Source organism: Phyllopteryx taeniolatus, chromosome 2, assembly GCF_024500385.1.
Source record: "Phyllopteryx taeniolatus isolate TA_2022b chromosome 2, UOR_Ptae_1.2, whole genome shotgun sequence".
In the NCBI taxonomy this organism is placed as follows: Eukaryota; Metazoa; Chordata; class Actinopteri; order Syngnathiformes; family Syngnathidae; genus Phyllopteryx; species Phyllopteryx taeniolatus.
The window spans coordinates 23,637,714-23,657,713 of NC_084503.1; the positions used below are offsets into that span (position 1 = coordinate 23,637,714).

A 20,000-nucleotide genomic window follows, 5' to 3' on the forward strand; every position below is an offset into this window, starting at 1 on the left:
ACCCCACAGCATGATGTTGCCACCACCATGCTTCACTGTTGGGACGATATTGGACAGGTGATGACCAGTGCCTGGTTTTCTCCACACATACCGCTAAGAATTAAGGCCAAAAAGTTCTATCTTGATCACATCTGACCAGAGAATCTTATTTCTTACCATCTTGGAGTCCTTCAGGTGTTTTTTAGCAAACTCCATGCGGGCTTTCATGTGTCTTGCACTGAGGAGAGGCTTCCGCCGGGCCACTCTGCCATAAAGCGTCGACTGGTGAAGGGCTGCAGTGATGGTTGACATTCTAGAGCTTTCTGCCATCTCCCAACTGCATCACTGGAGCTCAGCCACAGTGATCTTTTGGTTTGGCCGGACGGCCAGCTCTAGGAAGGGTTCTGGTCGTCCCAAACGTTTTCCATTTCAGGATTATGGGGGCCACTGTGCTCTTAGGGACGTTAAGTGCAGCAGGATTTTTTTTGTAACCTTGGCCAGATCTGTGCCTTGCCACAATTCTGTCTCTGGGCTCTTCAGGCAGTTCCTTTGACCTCATGAGCTGTGAGCTGTAAGGTCTTATGTAGGTAGACAGGGGTGTAGCTTTCCTCATCAAGTCCAATCAGTATAATCAAACACAGCTGGACTCCAATGAAAGGTGTAGAATCATCTCAAGGATAATCAGAAGAAATGGGCAGCACCCGAGTTAAATATGAGTGTCACAGCAAAGGGTCTGAATACGTATGGCTGTGTGATATTTCAGTTTTTATTTTTTAATAAATCTGCAAAGATTTCAACAATTCCGTTTTTTATGTCAATATGGGTTACTGCGGGGGGGGAACTTCAATGATTTTAGCAAATGGCTGCAATATAACAAAGATTGAAACATTTAAAGGGGTCTGAATACTTTCCGTACCCACTTTAAGTGGAAAGCCAATCATACCACCGTAAATTTGCCTCGTTCAGGTGCTCCTTGCAAAATTTCTCACAGAGAAGTGCAAAGAATAATCAGAAGAGCACAAGTCCAAGAGCCAAGGACTACCTGTGGAGAGCTTCAAAAAGACCTGGAATTAGCAGGTACTGTTGTCACACTGAAATCAGTGACTAATGCACTCCGCCGCCATGGCCTGTATGCACGCTCACCACGCAAGACCCCATTGCTGAAAAAAAAAGCATGTCAAAGGTCATTTAAACTTTGCTGAACAACATTTGGACAGCCAGTTAAATACTGGGACAATATAGTCTGCTTGAATGAGAGCAAAATTGAACTGTTTGGATGCCATAATGTACACCACGTTTGGAGGAGAAATGGCACTGCACATCACCCTAAAAAACACTATACCAACAGTGAAGTTCGGAGGTGGGAACATGATGGTGTGGGGCTGCTTTTAAGCAAATGGTACCGGTCAACTGCACATTATTGAAGGAAGGATGAATGGGCAAATGTGCTGAGACATTCTTGACAAAAATCTGCTGCATCAAAATGAAACAAGGGTGGAGATTTCAGCACGATAATGATCCAAAGCATACTCCAGAGAAACTCTAAATTGGCTTCAAAGAAAAAAAATAAAGCCAATCACCTGAATTGAATCCAATGAAAAATCTATGGAAAGAACTGAAACTCAACGTCCATAAAAGAAGCCGACGGAACCTTCAAGATTTGAAGACTGTGTGGAGGAATGGGCCAAAATCACACCAGAGCAATGCATGCAACTAATTTCTCCATACAGGAGGCGTCTTGAAGCTGTCATTGCAAACAAACCTTTTTGTACAAAGTATTAAATAAATACCAGTTGGCGTGTTCAATACCTTTTCCCTGTGTCATTTCACATTATTACACACAACTTAATTTCTGCCTTTATTTGTTCTACTTTCTTTATATGTATGGATTACTTGGGTTGTTCCCAACATCTGATGACATTTTCAGGTCAATAGCACCTTGGGAAATATATTTAGTGAGAAAAATGGTGACATGTTAAATAATTTCAGCCGCTCTCTGTGTGTGTGTGTGTGTGTGTGTGTGTTTGTGTGTATGTGTATATGTAGGTCGATAGATGGCTAGATTAGCTACACTGTGGATTAGTTGTCTGAATTGTAATTAAAAAAAAAATAAAAAATTCTATTCTGCAAGGTGGCATTTATCATAACTTGTGAGAGGTTAAAGCATGCTATGGATTTCGTTTGATCACTGGATTATTTTGTGTCAGTCTTTATTTCTACTGCGCAAGGTGCATTTATCATTAATAACTCGCGAGAGGAGCTATTGCATTGATTGTATTAAACATACAGTGTGCCATTAACTTTTGTTTGACTGGATTATTTTTAGTTATTCTGTTTATTTCTATTGTGAAAAGTGGTGGTTATTGTCAATAACTGCTGAGAATAATGATCGTATTCATCATATGACATGCATTGCGCATGCATGATTCTGGGGATTATTTCTCTTGTGGAAGGTGACGGTTATCATAAAAAACTGGCGGAAGGAGCCATCTCAATCGCATGGCACATACATTGCCCACACACATGCCATGGAGGTATTGTTTCTACTTTGTGGATTACTTCTAGTTGTTGTTTTTATTTCTATTGTGCAAGATGGTGGTTAACTGGTTATCATGAATAACTAGCGAGAGGATCATTCACATTAATTATATGGCATGTACATTGTGCATGCGTATATGCCCATGTGTGACCCAATATGCTGTGCTAGTTCTTTTTATTTCTATTTTACAAGGTGGCGGAGGAGCTATCGCATAAGTCATACGAGTCGGGATATGACAGCACATCGCCCTCGCAAGCGTATAACTGACTGGTTTTATTTTTACTGTGAGTTATTTGTAGTTCTGTTTATTCATATTGTGCAAGTTGGGTGTTATCGTGAATAACTGGCAAGGAACAATCGTTGTGCCCCCATATACGTTATGTCATCTGATGGTCGTGCACGACCAATCGTGCTGGGCCAAAGCCGCCACCTCTAAGTGTGCCAGACGTGTAGCCACATGTGCCTGACTTTGTGTCAGGTGGGCTAGAGCAGTGTTCCCCAACCTTCTTTGCACCGCGGACCGTTTAGGAGTCTGCATTTTTCTCACGGAGCGGCTGTGGTGTGTGTGTGCGTGTGTGTGCGTGTGTGTGTGCGCATGCGTGCGTGCGTGTGCGTGCGTGTGTGTGTGCGCGCGCACACACACACCCACAAATGCACACACACACGCTTGCCTCACTTCTGCTTCCTCCTTCACCGTTTGTGGCGCGTCCCCTGTGGGCACGATGCAGGAGTGGAGGCGGAGTTGTTGTAGGCAGCCAGACCAGACTTCAGTTCCGTAGCTCCTCACATAGAGGAGACTTTTAACTCCGTAAAAGTAGTTCTCCGTGTTGAGCAGAAACCTACAACTGTATCTGTATCAGAGCGGACTTGGTGCGTGAGGGTTAACTGTTGCGATAAACCCGCATTTTAAGTAGGACTCCTGATATAGTGTTGTTTTGTTCGCGAACGTTTCATTCAAAACAACAAATCTTTTCAGTTAACGTAATGAGCTGATTTAGTTTATGAAATGATTTCGTTCTTTGAGCTCTGCCGCCGTTAGCCAGCCTGCTCAGAACGGAAACAGAAGCGTTCGAGCCGGCTGGGACCGGAAACGGAAACATTCTGTGGAGTCTTGACATGTCAATTGAGACGCGCAGCTGTTGCGGCGGAGAGGATCCGGTCAATTTTCAAAATGAAACACATTGACACGTGAATTGCAATACAACAGAAATTATATAAATTGGTCATTCTTTCTCTGCGGCCCGGTAACAAATGCCTCATGGCCCAGTACCGGTCCGCGGACCGGTGTTTGGGGACCACAAGGCTAGATCACTGCTCGAATGGCCCTGTGTGAGTGGAAACTGGTTGGTTTACTCCCATTTCCTTACCTGTAGGTTTAATCACCACCTGTCCTCATACTTTTGCTCCAGTAGAGCTGATCATCTCATTATAAATAATCCAGGCTTTGACAGACTCTTACATTTCTTTGCAGGTATGAGATCCTACTCCAGCACGTCTGGATCGCTTGCATACAGGTCAGTGCAGCTCTAACCGCCACAATGCTTAAATGCTTACTGCATGTTAAATATATATGTTCTCATGTGTTTTTTTTGCGTAGCATATCGGAGGAGGAGCCCGGGCCGCTGCGGAGCGACGCCGAGGCTAGCAAGGGTGTCACCAAAGTCAGTCGCACCTTCAGCTACCTCAAGAACAAGATGTACAAAAAGACCAGGGTGAGGCCACCCACCAGACTTTTGTGTTATTCCTCACTAAATTCTCTTTATCAATCAAATCCAGTGCAGTCGCCTTTTTGTAATGTATAGTAAGTGACAGGCAGCACCGTGCAACTGACTGCAGACTAGTCCAGGTTGTATGTATCCCACTTCCATGCGTTAAAGTACCCCGGCGTAGTGTTGGAAATTTGCCGTACTCGCCGTAACGTATGTGTGTTAAAAAAAAAACGACTCACATGACGTGAGCGAGCAAGGCAGATGGAGGTGGACGTGCACTGTAAAAATGTGTACCGTATGGTTTGCAATTGTATAGTTATATGTCCCTCTTGCTGCTACTGACTTGAGTTTTTCCTCTGAGGGGGGAGGCAGCCCCGCTCGCTGCGAGCTCGGCGGACAGGCTCACCGGCAGGGAGCCGAGAAGCCACGAGCCTCGCAATCAATCAGTAAAGTGAAGTCTGAAGGAGTCTATGGGCAGCCCTCAGCTGCCAGCAAGGTCGCCGCTCGGTGTCAAAACGAAGCATATATCCGCAAGGAATTATTTAAAGTGCCAATAATCATCCTGCAGCTAGTGGGCTCGCTACCTGACTTCTTAATCAAAAGAAGTGGGCTGGCCGTCGCTGGCTAAGTACTAGCGTGGTCCAAAGCAAACCCAGTCAAACTGAGCCTTTCATATCCACATGAACTCAATTATTGTACAGTGGATATTGGATAAGCCAGACCGTCGGGACTGAACAATGTGTCCAAAAATAGTTTCAATTGCCACTTAAAATTCCATTAACAAACAGTGTTAGTTCCAGAATTGGCCACTGTTGTTTACTGGTACTGTGGCACAATGCAGGCAGAGAATGGGACTGACGTATTTTCGGGTCACAGATAAACAATATTATTAGATCCAATTCCAAAAGACATGCCTCCTGCGCCTATGGCAGCCTTGTTGAATGTGGCACATTGACATGACGGCCATGTGATAATGGGAATACTGTATCTATTGTGTATTTTGCATAGAGCATTGGAAGTAGAGAGAGCAGCATGGCTGGGTGTCTTTGGAGTCTATTTGCTGCTGTACCAAAAATAGCTATTTGGAGTCATGTATCGTGAGATTTTGAGTGAAAACCTCCTTCTATCAGCAAGGGCATTGAAGATGAAACGTGGCTGGGTCTTTCAGCATGACAATGATCCCAAACACACCCACCCGGGCAATGAAGGAGTGGTTTCGTAAGAAGCATTCCAAAGTCCTGGGGCCTCATGTACAAAGACTTGCGTGGATTTCCTCCTAAAACATGGCGTACACTCAACACTTGGAATAAGATTGTTGTTTTTCCCGATGTTTAGCGTCTGTCACGCTCCGAGCCTCAGCCTACACTGGGTGGAGCTTCAGTGAAGTCAACTTTGTCAATTGAGTGATTGAAACAATAAAATTATGCCAACATTGAGACAGCTAACAAGGTAAACAGTTGCTTGCAGTTTTGCACTGATGGTTTTTAGCGTTTATTTTAGTTGTCAAAAAAAACAAGCTTAACGTTGGGCTAAAACTTCACCATAGCAACTTTACATCACAATGAATTGGGACAAAATTCACATAAACATTGTCTCACAGTATCACAAGCACTAAGCTTGTGCCTTACTCCTATACTCCTCAATCAGTGTGTAAATGGAGCAGATGCTACTCTGGCATGAGTGGCCAGTATTGGTCAACAACAGATATGCAAATAACGCAGCGTGGGCGAGACTACTACAGTGAGTGCAGTGTAACTACAGTGCAAATTTGTCTGTCACACCGACAGCACACCTCACCGCTGTTCTGCTGCCCTCATACATGTCCTGTATTATTCTAACATACTTCTTTGCCACTCCAGACATCCGCATGCAGTACCACAGTTCCTCTCTGGGTTCTCTGTCATAGGCTTTCTCCAGATCTACAAAGACACAATGTAGCTCCTTCCGACCTTTTCTGTATTTTTCCATCAACATCCTCAAGGCAAATAATGCACCTGTGGTACTCTTTCTAGGCATGAAACCATACTGTTGCTCGCAAATACTCACTTCTGTCCTGAGTGTAGCCTCCACTACTCTTTCCCATAACGTCATTGTGTGGCTCATCAACTTTATTCCTCTATAAGTTCCCACAGCTCTGCACGTCACCCTTGTTCTTAAAAATGGGCACCAGCACACTTTTCCTCCATTCCTCAGGCATCTTCTCATGCGCTAGAATTCTATTGAACAAGCTGGTCAAAAACTCCACTGCCACCTCTCCTAAATGCTTCCATACCTCCACAGGAATATCATCAGGAGCGACTGCCTTTCCATTTCTCATCCTCTTTAATGCCTTTCTCACTTCCCCCTTACTAATCATTACCACTTCCTGGTTCACCACACTTGCCTCTTCTACTCTCCCTTCTCTCTCATTTTCCTCATTTATCAGCTCCTCGAAGTATTCTTTCCATCCAGCTAGCACACTGCTGGCACCAGCCAACATATTTTCCATCTCAATCCTTAATCACCCTAACCTGCTGCACATCCTTCCTATCTCTATCCATCTGTCTGGCCAACCTGTATAGATCCTTTTCCCCTTCTTTAGTGTCCAACCTACCATACATGTCATCATATGCCTCTTGTTTGGCCTTTGCCACCTCTACCTTTGCCCTGTGTCTCATTTCAATGTATTCCTTTCGCCTCTCCTCGGTCCACTCAGTGTCCCACTTCTTCTTAGCTAACCTTTTTCCTTGCATGATTTCCTGTACTGTGAGGTTCCACCACCAAGTCTCATTCTCTCCTTTCCTGCCAGAAGATACACGAAATACTCTTCCTGCCTGCTTCTCTGATCACCTTGGCCTGCAGTGGTCCAGTCTTCTGGAAGCTCCTCCCGTCCACCGAGAGCCTGACTCACCTCTTCCCGAAAAGCCGCGCAACACTCGTCCTGTCTCAGCTTCCACCACATGGTTCTCGGCTTTGCCTTTGTCTTCCTAATCTTCCTCCCCTCCACCAGAGTCATCTTACACACCACCATCCTATGCTGTCTAGCCACACTCTCTCCAACAACTACCTTACAGTCGGTAACCTCCTTCAGATGACATCGTCTGCACAAGATGTAATCCACCTGCGTGCTTCTACCTCCGCTCTTGTTGGTCACCCTATGTCCCTGCCTCTTCTGGAAAAAAGTGTTCACTACAGCCATTTGCATCCTTTTTGCAAAGTCTACCACCATCTCTCCCTCCAAGTTCCTTTCCTGGATGCCGTACTTACCCATCCCTTCTTCATCACCCCCATTTCCTTCACCAACATGTCCATTACAATCTGCACCAATCACGACACTCTCTCTGTCTGGGATGCACAGAACGACTTCGTCTAGCTCCTTCCAGAATTTCTCTTTCACCTCTAGGTCACATCCTACCTATGGGGCATAGCCACTCATCACATTACACATAACACCCTCAATTTCAAGTTTCAGCCTCATCACTCGACCTGATACTCTTTTCACCTCCAAGACATTCTTAGCCAACTCTTCTTTTAAAATAACCCCGACTCCATCTCTCTTCCCATCTACACCATGGTAAAATAATTTAAACCCTGCCCCTAAACTTCTAGCCTTACTGCCTTTCTACCTGGTCTCCTGGACACACAATACATCAAACTTTCTCCTAATCATCATGTCAGCCAACTCCCGAGATTTTCTGTTATAGTCCCAACATTCAAAGTCCCCACATTCAGTTCTAGGCTCTGTGCTTTCCTCTTCTCTTTCTGCCGAAGAACCCGCTTTCCACCTCCTCTTCTTCTTCGACCCACAGTAGCTGAGTTTCCAACGGTGCCCTGCAGGTTGACGCCGCCGGTGGCGGACGTTGTTAACCCGGGCCACTACCGATGCGGTGTGGAATTCTTTGGATGAACGCTCATATTTGTCTGGCAAAGTTTTAAGACGGATGCCCTTCCTGACGTAACCCTCTGCATTTATCTGGGCACTCCATATTGACAGAAAAAAAGCTGAATTGTTGAAATTTTTGCAGATTTATTAAAAAATAAAAAGTGAAATATCACACAGCCATAAGTATTCAGACCCTTTGCTGTGACACTCATATATTTAACTTGGGTGCTGTCCATTTTTTCTGATCATCCTTGAGATGGTTCTACACCTTCATTGGAGTCCAGCTGTGTTTGATTATACTGATTGGACTTGATTAGGAAAGCCACACACCCTATAGGACCTTACAGCTCACAGTGCATGTCAGAGCAAATGAGAATCATGAGGTCAAAGGAACTGCCTGAAGAGCTCAGAGACAGAATTGTGGCAAAGCACAGATCTGGCCAAGGTTACAAAAAACATTCTGCTGCACTTGAGGTTCCTAAGAGCACAGTGGCCTCCATAACCCTTAAATGAAAGACGTTTGGGACAACCAGAACCCTACCTAGAGCTGGCCGCCCGCCAAACTGAGCGGGGGAGAAGAGCCTTGGTGAGAGAGGTAAAGAAAAACCCAAAGATAACTGCGCCTGAGCTCCAGAGATACAGTCAGGAGATGGGAGAAATTTCTTGAAAGTCAAACATCACTGCAGCCCTCTACCAGTCGGCGCTTGATGGCAGAGTGGCCTGACGGAAGCCTCTCCTCAGTGCAAGTCACATGGAAACCTGCATGGAGTTTGATAAAAAAACACCTGAAGGACTCCAAGATGGTGAGAAATAAGATTCTTTCGGTCTGATGAGACCAAGATGGAATTTTTGGGCCTTAATTCTAAGTGGTATGTGTGGAGAAAACCAGGCACTGCTCATTACCTGTCCAATACAGTCCCAACAGTGAAGCATGGTGGTGGCAGCATCATGCTGTGGGGATGTTTTTCAGATGCAGGGACAGGATGACTGGTTGCAATTGAAGGAAAGATGAATGCAGTCGTGTACAGATATCCTGGATGAAAACCTTCTCCAGAGTGCTCAGATCCTCAGACTGGGCCAAAGGTTCACCTTCCAGCAAGACAATGACCCTAAGCACACAGCTAAAATAACGAAGGAGTGGCTTCAGAACAACTCCGTGACTGTTCCAGCCAGAGCCCTGACTTAAACTCAATTGAGCATCTATGGAGAAACCTGAAAATGGCTGTCCACCAACGTTCACCATCCAAGCTGACAGAACTGGAGAGGATGTGCAAGGAGGAATGCAGAGGATCCCCAAATCCAGGTGTGAAAAACCTGACTCGTGGCTGTATTAGCTCAAAAGGGTGCTTCTACTAAATACTGACCAAATGGTCTGAATACCTATGGCTGTGTGATATTTCAGTTTTTCTTTTTTAATCTGAAATAATTTCAACAATTCCGGGTTTTTTTCTGTCAATATGGGGTGCTGTGTGTACATTTATCAGGGGGGAAATTAATGTAAATGTTTTTAGCAAATGGCTGCAATATAACAGAGTGAAAAATTTAAGGGGGTCTGAATACTTTCCATACCCAATGTACCTGTGATGAAAATTACAGGCCTCTCTCATCTTTTTTAAGTGGGAGAACTTGCACAATTGCTGCCTGACTAAAACTTTTTTTCCCCCACTGTATGTGCACGGCGATTCACTGGCAACCTGTCCAGGCTGTACCCCACTTTTATCAAAAAATGTCAGTTGGAATAGGCGCCAGCTCACCCACCACCCTGATAGGACAAATTATAGAAAATGTATGGATGGATTGTCGGTGTCACTGGGGTTGAAGAGTAAGTAAAACAGCAAGACAACTGCGTTTTTCATCATCTCATCACACCGTACCTCAGTCATGTTGCTTTTAAAGGGACAGGCCGCTTCGCGGGTCATTTAAGCCTCCATGTTTAAACTGGCTGTTACTGCAGTGGTGTCGTCACGGCCTCAACACCAAAATGCTCATTGCAGAAGTATCAGCCCCTACTTCCTCTTTGTCGCCCGGCTCAATGGCGTCTCGCTGCTGCTTCTTGTAGCCGCCGTCGCCGCTCAGCAATGTCATGCAGAAGGCTAATGCGGAGCCATGGCTTCTCCCTTAGGCGGTGGAAGGGTTGGTCCCAGGTAGGTGGGCCGGGTCCACGATACTGCGTTCTTAGTGTCTGACATTGATTTTCTTTCCAGTGATTTCTTGCTGATGTCCCAAACAAAGCTTTCAGGTTGTTAAAAATGCTGTTAAACATGCTCCCTTGTGTCTTTTTCTGCTTCTTACTTTCTAAAGTAGAAAACCTTGAGTGTATTATCAGACTTTGTAGAGACTTTTTGCCGTGTTTCATTGTTGGTCAAGCAGTTTTTGTTGTGGCAGGAAGTGCAAGTTTTGACACAGACCTTCAAAACAATTGAAAATAATACAAACAAAAATAATATCACCAACGTCAAAGCCTACAGTCAATGTCTTGAGTAACATTTTAGAATTTTTGCGAAAAAACGTTGACAAAGTAAATGTGTCTCGCTTTTTAACATTCTTCGTTGTCATAGAAATGTTAAAAGAAGGTAACCACTGTATTACGAAGGTAAATAAAGTAAACCCATCCACCCTTTTGACTGGTGACGGAGGCAATGGCATAGCATTTAAAAAAAAAGTACAGAGGGTGGCAAGCTTAAGGCAGTCTATTTCATGTACCTGTATAGGTTACCTGTTAATATTCTCATCTGTCATACAAGTGTAAACAGAAGTTAACTACTATATCGTAAAACGACTCACCCTTTATTGACCTGTGAGCTTAGTGTTCAAGAAAGTGTAGATGCAAGCTCGCTAAAGGCAGTCAACGTCAGGCATAGTACTTATTAGCATTTTTAACTGTCATACAAGTCTATTGACCTGCAGTGTGAAGATAGCCTAAAAATAAGGTAATTGCTGTATCATAATCAAAAATAAAACTCTTCACTCACCCTTTGATATGTGGAGGTGTTGTGGTTAAGAAACCTCAGGGGGAGGCTTGCTAAATAATAATAATAATAGCTTATATTTATATAGCGCCTTTCAAAGGTTCCAAGGACAGTTAACAATAACGCTTGGGGAGGGTGAATAAAATCTTGATTGTTATCTAGTGGAGAAATAGCTAGAGTTGCTTGACAGCAAACAGCATTGTGATGGAAGATTCCGGTAGATGTCCGACAGACAGAGGAGGTTCTATGGAGAAAAAGGGTGGTAAACTTCTCAGGATGATGCAAAGGAAGTGAAGTCAGGTAACTTCAAGTTAACCGCTCCAGTGGCAGGATTACGCCATGTGCCTGGGAGGTGAGTCTCTACACATTGTCTAATGTACAGTGTTAAGTGGATGTTTGTCTCTTAATATTATTGGTACTTTAGCTGTATTGGACTGAGCAGATAACCTGACGCTATGTCACATCCAGTTTATTTCCTGTTCTATAGTTGTCATAACAATTTTCCTCTTGGACATCTTTGGACAAGCTTCGGCAGTGGCATTGCTTAAAAGAACAAAAAAAAAAAAAAAAGAGAGAAAATTCTATGGAATTTTTTTTGATACTGAGCTGAAGTCTCATGTGAGGTCACAGTTGACAGTTTTACTGCGGTTTTAGTGGGAGTACTTTTCCTAGTTTCTTGCTCAGTTTCTAGACTTTGATGTTCCACTAAGTTTTTTCTTTGTGACATTTTAACCTAGAGCTGTTGCCTTGTTAAACTAAAGTTTTGAAGCTCTGCTTTGTCCGTTTCCTCTGGGTTTGGGTGGATGCTATGTGACGTCAGGCCGTGAGAATAACAGCTCTTGTTCTTCTCCACATAACATAATCGGAATTGCAATAACCAAACGGAAGAGGGTTGACATCATCTCTCTCTCTCTGTCTGTACAACAGTTCCCAACTTGGGAAAGTTCAGGAAAAACTGAGACCCAGATGGAACATCTGTGTCAGCTGTCACACTTCCCGGGAGGAGCCAGTCATGTTACACCGTGTCATTCTTGCATGCAAATACTTTGGTCTCTGGAGTGCCTGACCACACAAGTGTGAATTTACACAACCAAGTAAATCTTTCCAAAAATGTGTCTCTGAGCAAGACCTTCTGTGCTTCTGTCCTACTATTATGTAACAATGGGGCTAATTACAGTGCCATGAAAAAGTATTGGCCCCCTTCTCAAGTTCTTAAATTTTACCATAGTTTTTCAAGTTTTTTCTACTTGATAAACTCTGGAATCCACCCAAATGAACCTAATCGGACGCAGGTAGCCTAGATATGTTGCGACGCTGAATTGTCAAGCTTTTCCGCCAACGCCTTCTAATGTGGGCGGAGCATGACGTCAAGGTCTGATGGTCATTTCAAGAATTCACCAAACATCACTGCTTGCAGGTTGAATTTGTTTTGTAATTACAGTAATCCCTTGTTGTCCTTTTGATTTGGGGAGGTACAAACAAGAGATTATGATAGCAAAAACTAGATTATTTATTTAGTACATTTAATTGTACATGATTCTAAAGAAATAAAATAATCATAGTCTCCGGTCTATGCTGTAAACCAGTAATGAAATAACAAAATATGTAAAAATAAAGAATCTTTTCTCTAACAAAATAGCTACAATTTAAATATAATAAGATCTAAACGACACCATGGAGTTTAGGAAACAAACTAGCTATGCCACAAACTGCAACAACGTTCACATTACTGTGGACACAATCGGACTAGCCGAGTCTAGCAACGCACGGCTAACTGCTATGCTGAGTCACAACTTGGGCAGCAGGGCCAGCACATTTTTTTTGTACTCCCGGAAAAGCGCAGACTTATGTGGACTGTGTCGCCTTGTTAGCCGGACACTTCGCTGCTCCGTAGACTAGTGTAAGGAGTTATGGCAAAATGGGCAAACTGGAAAAAGTAGTACTCTATTCTAGTACTGTATAACAGTCCACGGAATGTTAAGTGCAATAAGTGCAGTGCATAATACGGCTTCTAGGATTCTGATTCTTCGATGCATCACAACGTACAGTAAAACCATTCATGAGACACATGCTGTAGTGTGGCCTTTGTAAAATGTGTTTATCTGTTAAACTTACAAAAAAAAATATCAAGCTCTTATTGGCATGTTTTCCTTCCCGTGTTGCTATTTTGCAAACTGCTCAAGTGGACTTTCAGATTTGTGACCGTAGATAGATATAAAGTCAGCTTGCTTTTATCTCCTGTATCTCCAGTGCACGTGCATCCAGTGGGTTTTTTTTTTGAGTCCATGATTATTGTGACAAATATTTTCAAGTTTTCTTGCTGTTGCTGAAGTAGTGCTGTGAAAATGTCCTATTTTTGCAGTAGTTCAATCACCTGTTGTGTCAGCGAGACACACTCCTCATCTGCTTTCACATCTGCCTTTGGTGGTGGGAATCAGTCGCATTTAGAGACTTTCGGCAGTTGTCCGTTTCTCTTGAGTTTTCCCCAAAAGACGAATAACCGACATGCAGGTTCCGTGAAGGCGCTAGCTAGTCGGTAGGTGTCTTAGGCATTTCTGTTAGCAACACATAGCAACAAAAACAGCTTGCATGTAAAAGTTAGCTTTGCGGCAAAACTTGCGCTTGGTCTGGCAAAGTGTATGACAGCGCTGCCCAATGACATCACTTCTAGGCGACACATGGTAAGTGAACTACAAATCCCAAACAACTCTTTGCCCTTCCTTCCGTATCTGTTATGAATCTATGTACTGTATTCATCCTAAATACATTTAAAATCAACGCAAAAAGCTCATGTATGAAATTAATTGAGAGATGAAAACGAAGGACATTTTCCATATAATTATAGTTCGTTTTGCAAACAGTTTTTTTTATGAAATGACGGAGGCACACAGTTGAAAGGGTCGTGTCACAGCTCTGCCATTTCAAAGAAGATACATGATTGTGTATTTGAGGACTGTGATTTTCAGTTTTGATACAGAATCATTACAGCCTTACTAGTCAAGCGATTGTAAGAGCACCAACAGCGGTGTCCATCCAGATTCTATCCATACCACCTGTTCGTTCTAACAAGCGGTGGTAAAGCAAAGCATGCTGGAAAGTAGTGCCTGCAGAAGCCATGCTACTTCCCAGTATGCTTTGTGGTGCTCTTTTTAAGTACTGTAGTTGTAGGAGAGCAAGCTAAACGTTGCTCTTAACTTGCATTTATTCCTGTCCTTATTGTTATGAGGGTGTGACTTACCTATACGTCATGCTAGGTTGGTATGTTTGCATTTTAATTTCATGAAGCCCTGACTGTGAATCGTCTGATATACAGTGGCCTTCCGGTCAAGTTCTCTATTTCGCCAAGTTACCTGGTGGAATACTGTGTAAGTTGCTGCTGTTCATTGAAATGTTTTCATCTCCAAGCCAAGAGTCTCAGTTGCCCTTGTGTGATTGATTTGCGCCACACTATATTCAATTAGCTAATGATGATCGTAGATGTGCAGTTGAGTAACTGTACTATGTTGTTCAATAAAAAACGATGCACTGAATCGCAATAAGGGAACTGCAATATAGCAAGAGACAAATGTACTTAAAAAAAGGTGCTATCTCGCTACTTGTCTGTATAGTGAAAAGAAAGGAAATGTGCTTCCTTCCTCCTGCAGTCTTGTTCCTTTTGCAGACAGCACACAGGGTCAAGCCAGTGTTGTGTTTTGATTGTGAAAAGCACCCAAAGTAAGCTTAACTACAAGAGGCGATTAGTTCATAGCGAAAATAATGGGCAGCTTAAGGACCAACTACACCCCCTGCTCAGCTGGATTCCGACAAAGAATTTCTAACTGCCGACACAGGTTTTTTGCCCCGTTTTTGTACTCCAAAGTCACTTTTTGTGTTTGTTTGCTGGTGTGCTCTACCTGTACAGGAAAAGGAGCGGGACAAAAAGGAGAAGGAGGGCAAGGAGAAGGAGAAAAAGTTGGTCAACGGGCATCACTTCGCCGCCATGGGCTCTGGCCAGGTGCCACCTTGCTCTCACTGCTCCCAGTGCAATAAGACCCTCAGTAAGGAGATCTTTCAGTGCACATGTAAGTACCCTATCGTGTCCTCATTGTGTGCTTCCCCTGCACAAGAGTTGCTTCATATTCACAATGGTGCTCACTTTCGATTGATGCTGTCAAAGAAGTGTTTATTTAATAAAATTATTATTAATGTGGTCATCGTTGGCGATGGGTTTACAGCTGCACTGTATCATACCGAGTTTAGTAGTTCCTGAATTTGAGGAAATATTAAAGGAAGATTTGCATCTCGTGAGATGCCCGCTGAATTTTTTATTTTTATTTTGTAATGTTAGTGTGATAATTTTAATTTTTACTTTACTTTTTTAAATTTTACTTACTACTTAATTTTGTTGATTTATTTTATATTGTGATTGTGTTTTTGATATTTCTTTGAACTTTTAATTTATTTTCATTGAAAAGTTTTTTGCATTAGACTCTAAATTGTCCATAGGTATGACTATGAGTGCCAATGGTTGTTTGTTTATATGTGCCCTGCGTGTTGTTAGTTTATATGTGCCCTGCGATTGGCTGGCGACCAGTTCAGGGTGTACCACGCCTCCCGCCCGCAGTTAGCTGGGATAGGCTCCAGCATACTTGCGACCCTAGTGAGGATAAGCAGTGTAGAATATGGATGGATGTTTTATGCATTCTTTTATTTGTATTTGTATATATTCATTCATTCATCTTCCGTACCGCTTATCCTCACTAGGGTCGCAGGCGTGCTGGAGTGCTTTTTTTTATTTTGACAATATTTGTTGCGGCGCGGTGAAATAATGGTTAGTACACCTGCCTCACAGTTCTGAGGACCGTGGTTCAAATCCCGGCCTCTCCTGTGTGGAGTTTGCATGTTCTCCCCGTGCCTCCGTGGGTTTTCTCCGGGCACTCCTGTTTCCTCCCACATCCCAAAAACATGCGTGGTAGGTTGATTGAAGATTCTAAATTGGCCGTAGGTGTGAATGTGAGTGCGAATGGTTATTTGATTATATGTGCCCTGCGATTGGCTGGTGACCAGTTCTGTGTACCCCACCTCTTACCCAAAGATAGCTGGGATGGGCTCCAGCACGCCCGCGACCCTTGTGAGGATAAGCGGTACAGAAAATGGATGCATGGAAAAACACACAGTACAGTACAAAAATATTCTAACTAAATATAAAAACCTTTAAAATGCTAGAAAAATGTTCAAGTTTATCCAAAATTACCTCATTTGTGGATGAAAGGGGTGATTTTGAGTTCCAACTGGACACTATTTTCTGTCTGTTAAATCAAGGTTCCACTGTAAATAAATTCATCCGTATGATAGAAATTTTAATGGAAATTAAAAAAAAAATCTAATTTCTAAAAAGGAAAAGTACAAAGGTCAAAATAATTTTAAAGAATTCATATTATAATAGGCATCAATTTGCGGTCCGGCCTGGTCCACTGTACTGAATTCAATTAAAAAGTGAGTTTCAAAACATTTTCAAAATGTCTAAATCTAAAGTTCCAAAAAATATTTAAAACATTCATATTATAAAAATTAAAGGAAGGGATTTTTGTAAAGGTTAAAACTAAAAGGTGGATATATTCTATTAAAAACCATTCATATAATACTAAATAATTGAACCATTAAGAATATATCTATTCCCTGCCAATGCCGTCTAAAGACGTCAATGGCGTTTTTTAACGGGGATGTGTGGGGGAGGGTCTTGTGCAATTTATGTGTGATCGTCAAGCCTCTGGATAACTGCAATGAGGATTGGCACCCTGTAAAGGACAACAATGCCTTGAGGTGAATGTCCCTCCCTCAACGAAGAAGAGGAAGGAGGGGACGGGCCTGCGGGGTACAAGAGACAATGAGAAGAGACAAACATAATGGCGGAAAAGAGAGAAGACAAAATGAAAAAAATCTTACAAAAAAAAAAAGCTTTCGGTACTAGAAATTTATTCCTGCGACCGACAGGAATGACGCCTTAGATCATGCGGGGAATCAAGGATGAAGCTCCGAGCCGATTGCTTTGGAACAAAGCGATCTCGCAAAATGCTGGCCCATACATATGGGGAGATGCTCTCGGCCGCTTGTTGGCTGATCGTCTGCCGACCAGGATTTGAAAAAATGGGATCCGGAATCGTCAGAGAGTGAACTCCCTTTTGGATAGCCAGGCGAGCTTCCTCTGATGAAGATCGACGAAGTCCGACGACGAAGGTAACTCATTTGTAGCTCGCGTTAGCTAGATTTAGCGAGCAAACACGCTCCTTCAATCCTTGTTCCATAAAAACATAATTTAGTCCCACGAGTTCACATTACAATGTAGCATCTGTTGCCAGTACTGATTTGAATTTTCCATTTCGTCAATTTTGCAGGAATTCAACACCCGTGAGTCGAGCGTCTTTTAGGATTGCGAAAAAGAAAGGTAATGTTGTTGTTTTTTACCCATGCAAAACACGTCATCAATAAAACATATTCTCTAGTAATTGTATGTATTTTTTAAAACTTACAGGTTATGCATCCAGCAGACGTTCGACTCCCATTCCAGTACGCAGTGCAGACAAAAAAAGGTAATTGAAAGCTATTTTTCTCCACGTCCCACGACAGGAATTTCAACAATGTATTTTTATAGTAATAGTTATATTTCTAAACTGCACAGGTTCTGCTTCGAGCAGAAGTAATGACTGGTTTCCAGGAGAATGACAACCACACAAGATCCCAGTCAATGCCAACAGAAGAATAAAATAAGATGCAGATAAAATTTTGCTAGATTTTATGCGCAAGGTAATAAAAACCTAGACGACTGAACAAACGGGAGAGGAGAAGAATTTGGAGGAAAAAAGTGCAAGTGTGAGAAGCCCATTTGTTCATGCATTTTTGTCTAATGTAAATTCTGTCCATAGTTATACTTGTAAATAAATATTTTTTTAGTCAAAAGTACTTTCTCAGTGCTGTTATATGTTCAGATGATTGAGATTTAAAAAAAAAAAAATTGCTGTCAAAGTCATTGTTCTGCTTGATGTGTCTGCTTTCACAAAAAGGCTGTTTTCTCTGTTTTTTTCTTCCAGAAACAGATTTGGCTGAAAGTAGCCTATATTTGACTGCTGATTACTAAAGAACGGTATAAGCTAGAAACAAACTTTTTTTTTCTGATTAAAGGGTAGAGTCTGATATTTCATTTGGTGTTTACATCGTCATAGTACATAATATTCTGTGGGGCTTGGAAAATCAGTGAAATTGCTCGAAAATGCCTGGCAGTCTAGGGGTTGCCTGCTCAGGAAACGGCTGGCAGTGAATGAGTTAATTATTTTGGGGAAATTTTTGTTTTAAATGTATATAATTCTTTTTCCTTTTTTGGCTCTGTTTTATTTTATCGTAGTTATGTATTTGTATTTATTTTATTTTAATGTTTTATTGTATTTTTTTACTTTGTGTAATTTTGTTTTTCGTTTATTTTACTTTTTTTGTTTGTGTTTATTTTCTTAGTTTATTTTTTTAACATTTGTTACGTCATTTCTTTTCTTTTTATTTGACTTCATTGTTTTTAATTGTTATACTTTTACATATTTATATTTACTGTTTTCACATATTGTAATATATATTTTTGATTTGTAGTTTGTTAAATTAACTTTAAATAAAAATTTAAATTTAAAGTTTTAGGCAAAACGAACGGCTGGCTCCAGTCAATTGTTACGCATTAATTGACCTCTCATAATAGACACGTCATTAGCACCATATTAGGTTTTAGTTTCCAAAGACAGCTGCAAAATCAACCACAAGTCTGGTTTTGGTGACTAAAGGGAATCAACGCGGCGAGGAAAAAGCAAGAAAGAGGATGTCACTGCTTGCGCAAGATTTTGGCGCAACAGTCTAAAAAAGAAGAAAGTAGATTACTGCTCATACAGTATGTCCCTTCATTGTGCTTCTCGTCGTCACTTCTGAGGGTGTTTCCAGGCAGATGTCGGCCTGGGATATATTCAAGCTTACTGCACAGTCACTGTTTTGTGTGAGCTTGAGGCAACGTGCATCCGCAAGACGCCATAAAAAGGCCTCGTAAAAGCGTTTGGGGTGTAAAGGGCCGCGGAACTCTGAAGCAAGAATAGGCAGTGTTGCATAAACAGCAAGGTGAACAATAAAAAATACAACTCTAAAAATCAAATAAAAAGAAACATTAAAAATAGCATCCAAAAATTAAAAATGTTTTAAATCCAATGAAAACTGTATATATATATACATATATATATATATATATATATATATATATATATATATATATATGTATGTATATATATATATATACTTACATATATATATATATATATATATATATATATACACATACATATATATATATATATATACATATATATATATATATATATATATATATATACATACATATATATATACATATATACATATATATATATATATATATATATATATACATATACATATATACATATATATATATATATATATATATATATATATACATATATATATATATATACATATATATATATACATATATATACATATATACATGTGTATGAGCCGTCACCTTGTCGTGGTGGAGGGGTTTGTGTGATCCTAGTGTGTCCCAGTGATCCTAGGAGCTAAGTTGTCTGGGGCTTTATACCCCTGGCAGGGTCACCCATGACACACAGGTCCTAGGTGAGGGACCAGACAAAGCACGGCTCAAAGACCCCTAATGATGACGACAAACAATGGACTTCGTTTTCCCTTGCCCGGACGCGGGCCACCGGGGCCCCCCACTGGAGCCAGGCCTGGTGGTGGGGCTCAAAGGCGAGCGCCTGGTGGCCGGGCCTGTACCCATGGGGCCCGGCCGGGCACAGCCCGAAAGGGTAACGTGGGTCCCCCTTCCCATGGGCTCACCACCTGTGGGAGGGGCCATAGGGGTCGGGTGCAGTGTGAGCTGG

The 20,000-nt window shown here is 42.0% G+C and overlaps 1 protein-coding gene across 14 annotated transcripts in view; it reads left to right on the top strand.

Annotated features, from left to right (window-relative positions):
* The window catches only part of LOC133474115 (A-kinase anchor protein 13), a 226,047-nt gene that overhangs the window by 148,927 nt on the left and 57,120 nt on the right, over nt 1–20,000 (top strand). For all 14 annotated transcript variants that reach the window (XR_009787354.1, XR_009787353.1, XM_061765461.1 and 11 more), the window contains 3 exons: nt 3,990–4,032; nt 4,116–4,230; nt 14,960–15,119. Coding sequence is in view for 12 of the 14 variants with exons in the window: in XM_061765461.1 (XP_061621445.1) it covers nt 3,990–4,032; nt 4,116–4,230; nt 14,960–15,119 (318 nt within the window). In the remaining 2 variants the exon portion in view is untranslated. The remainder of the gene's footprint in view (nt 1–3,989; nt 4,033–4,115; nt 4,231–14,959; nt 15,120–20,000) is intronic.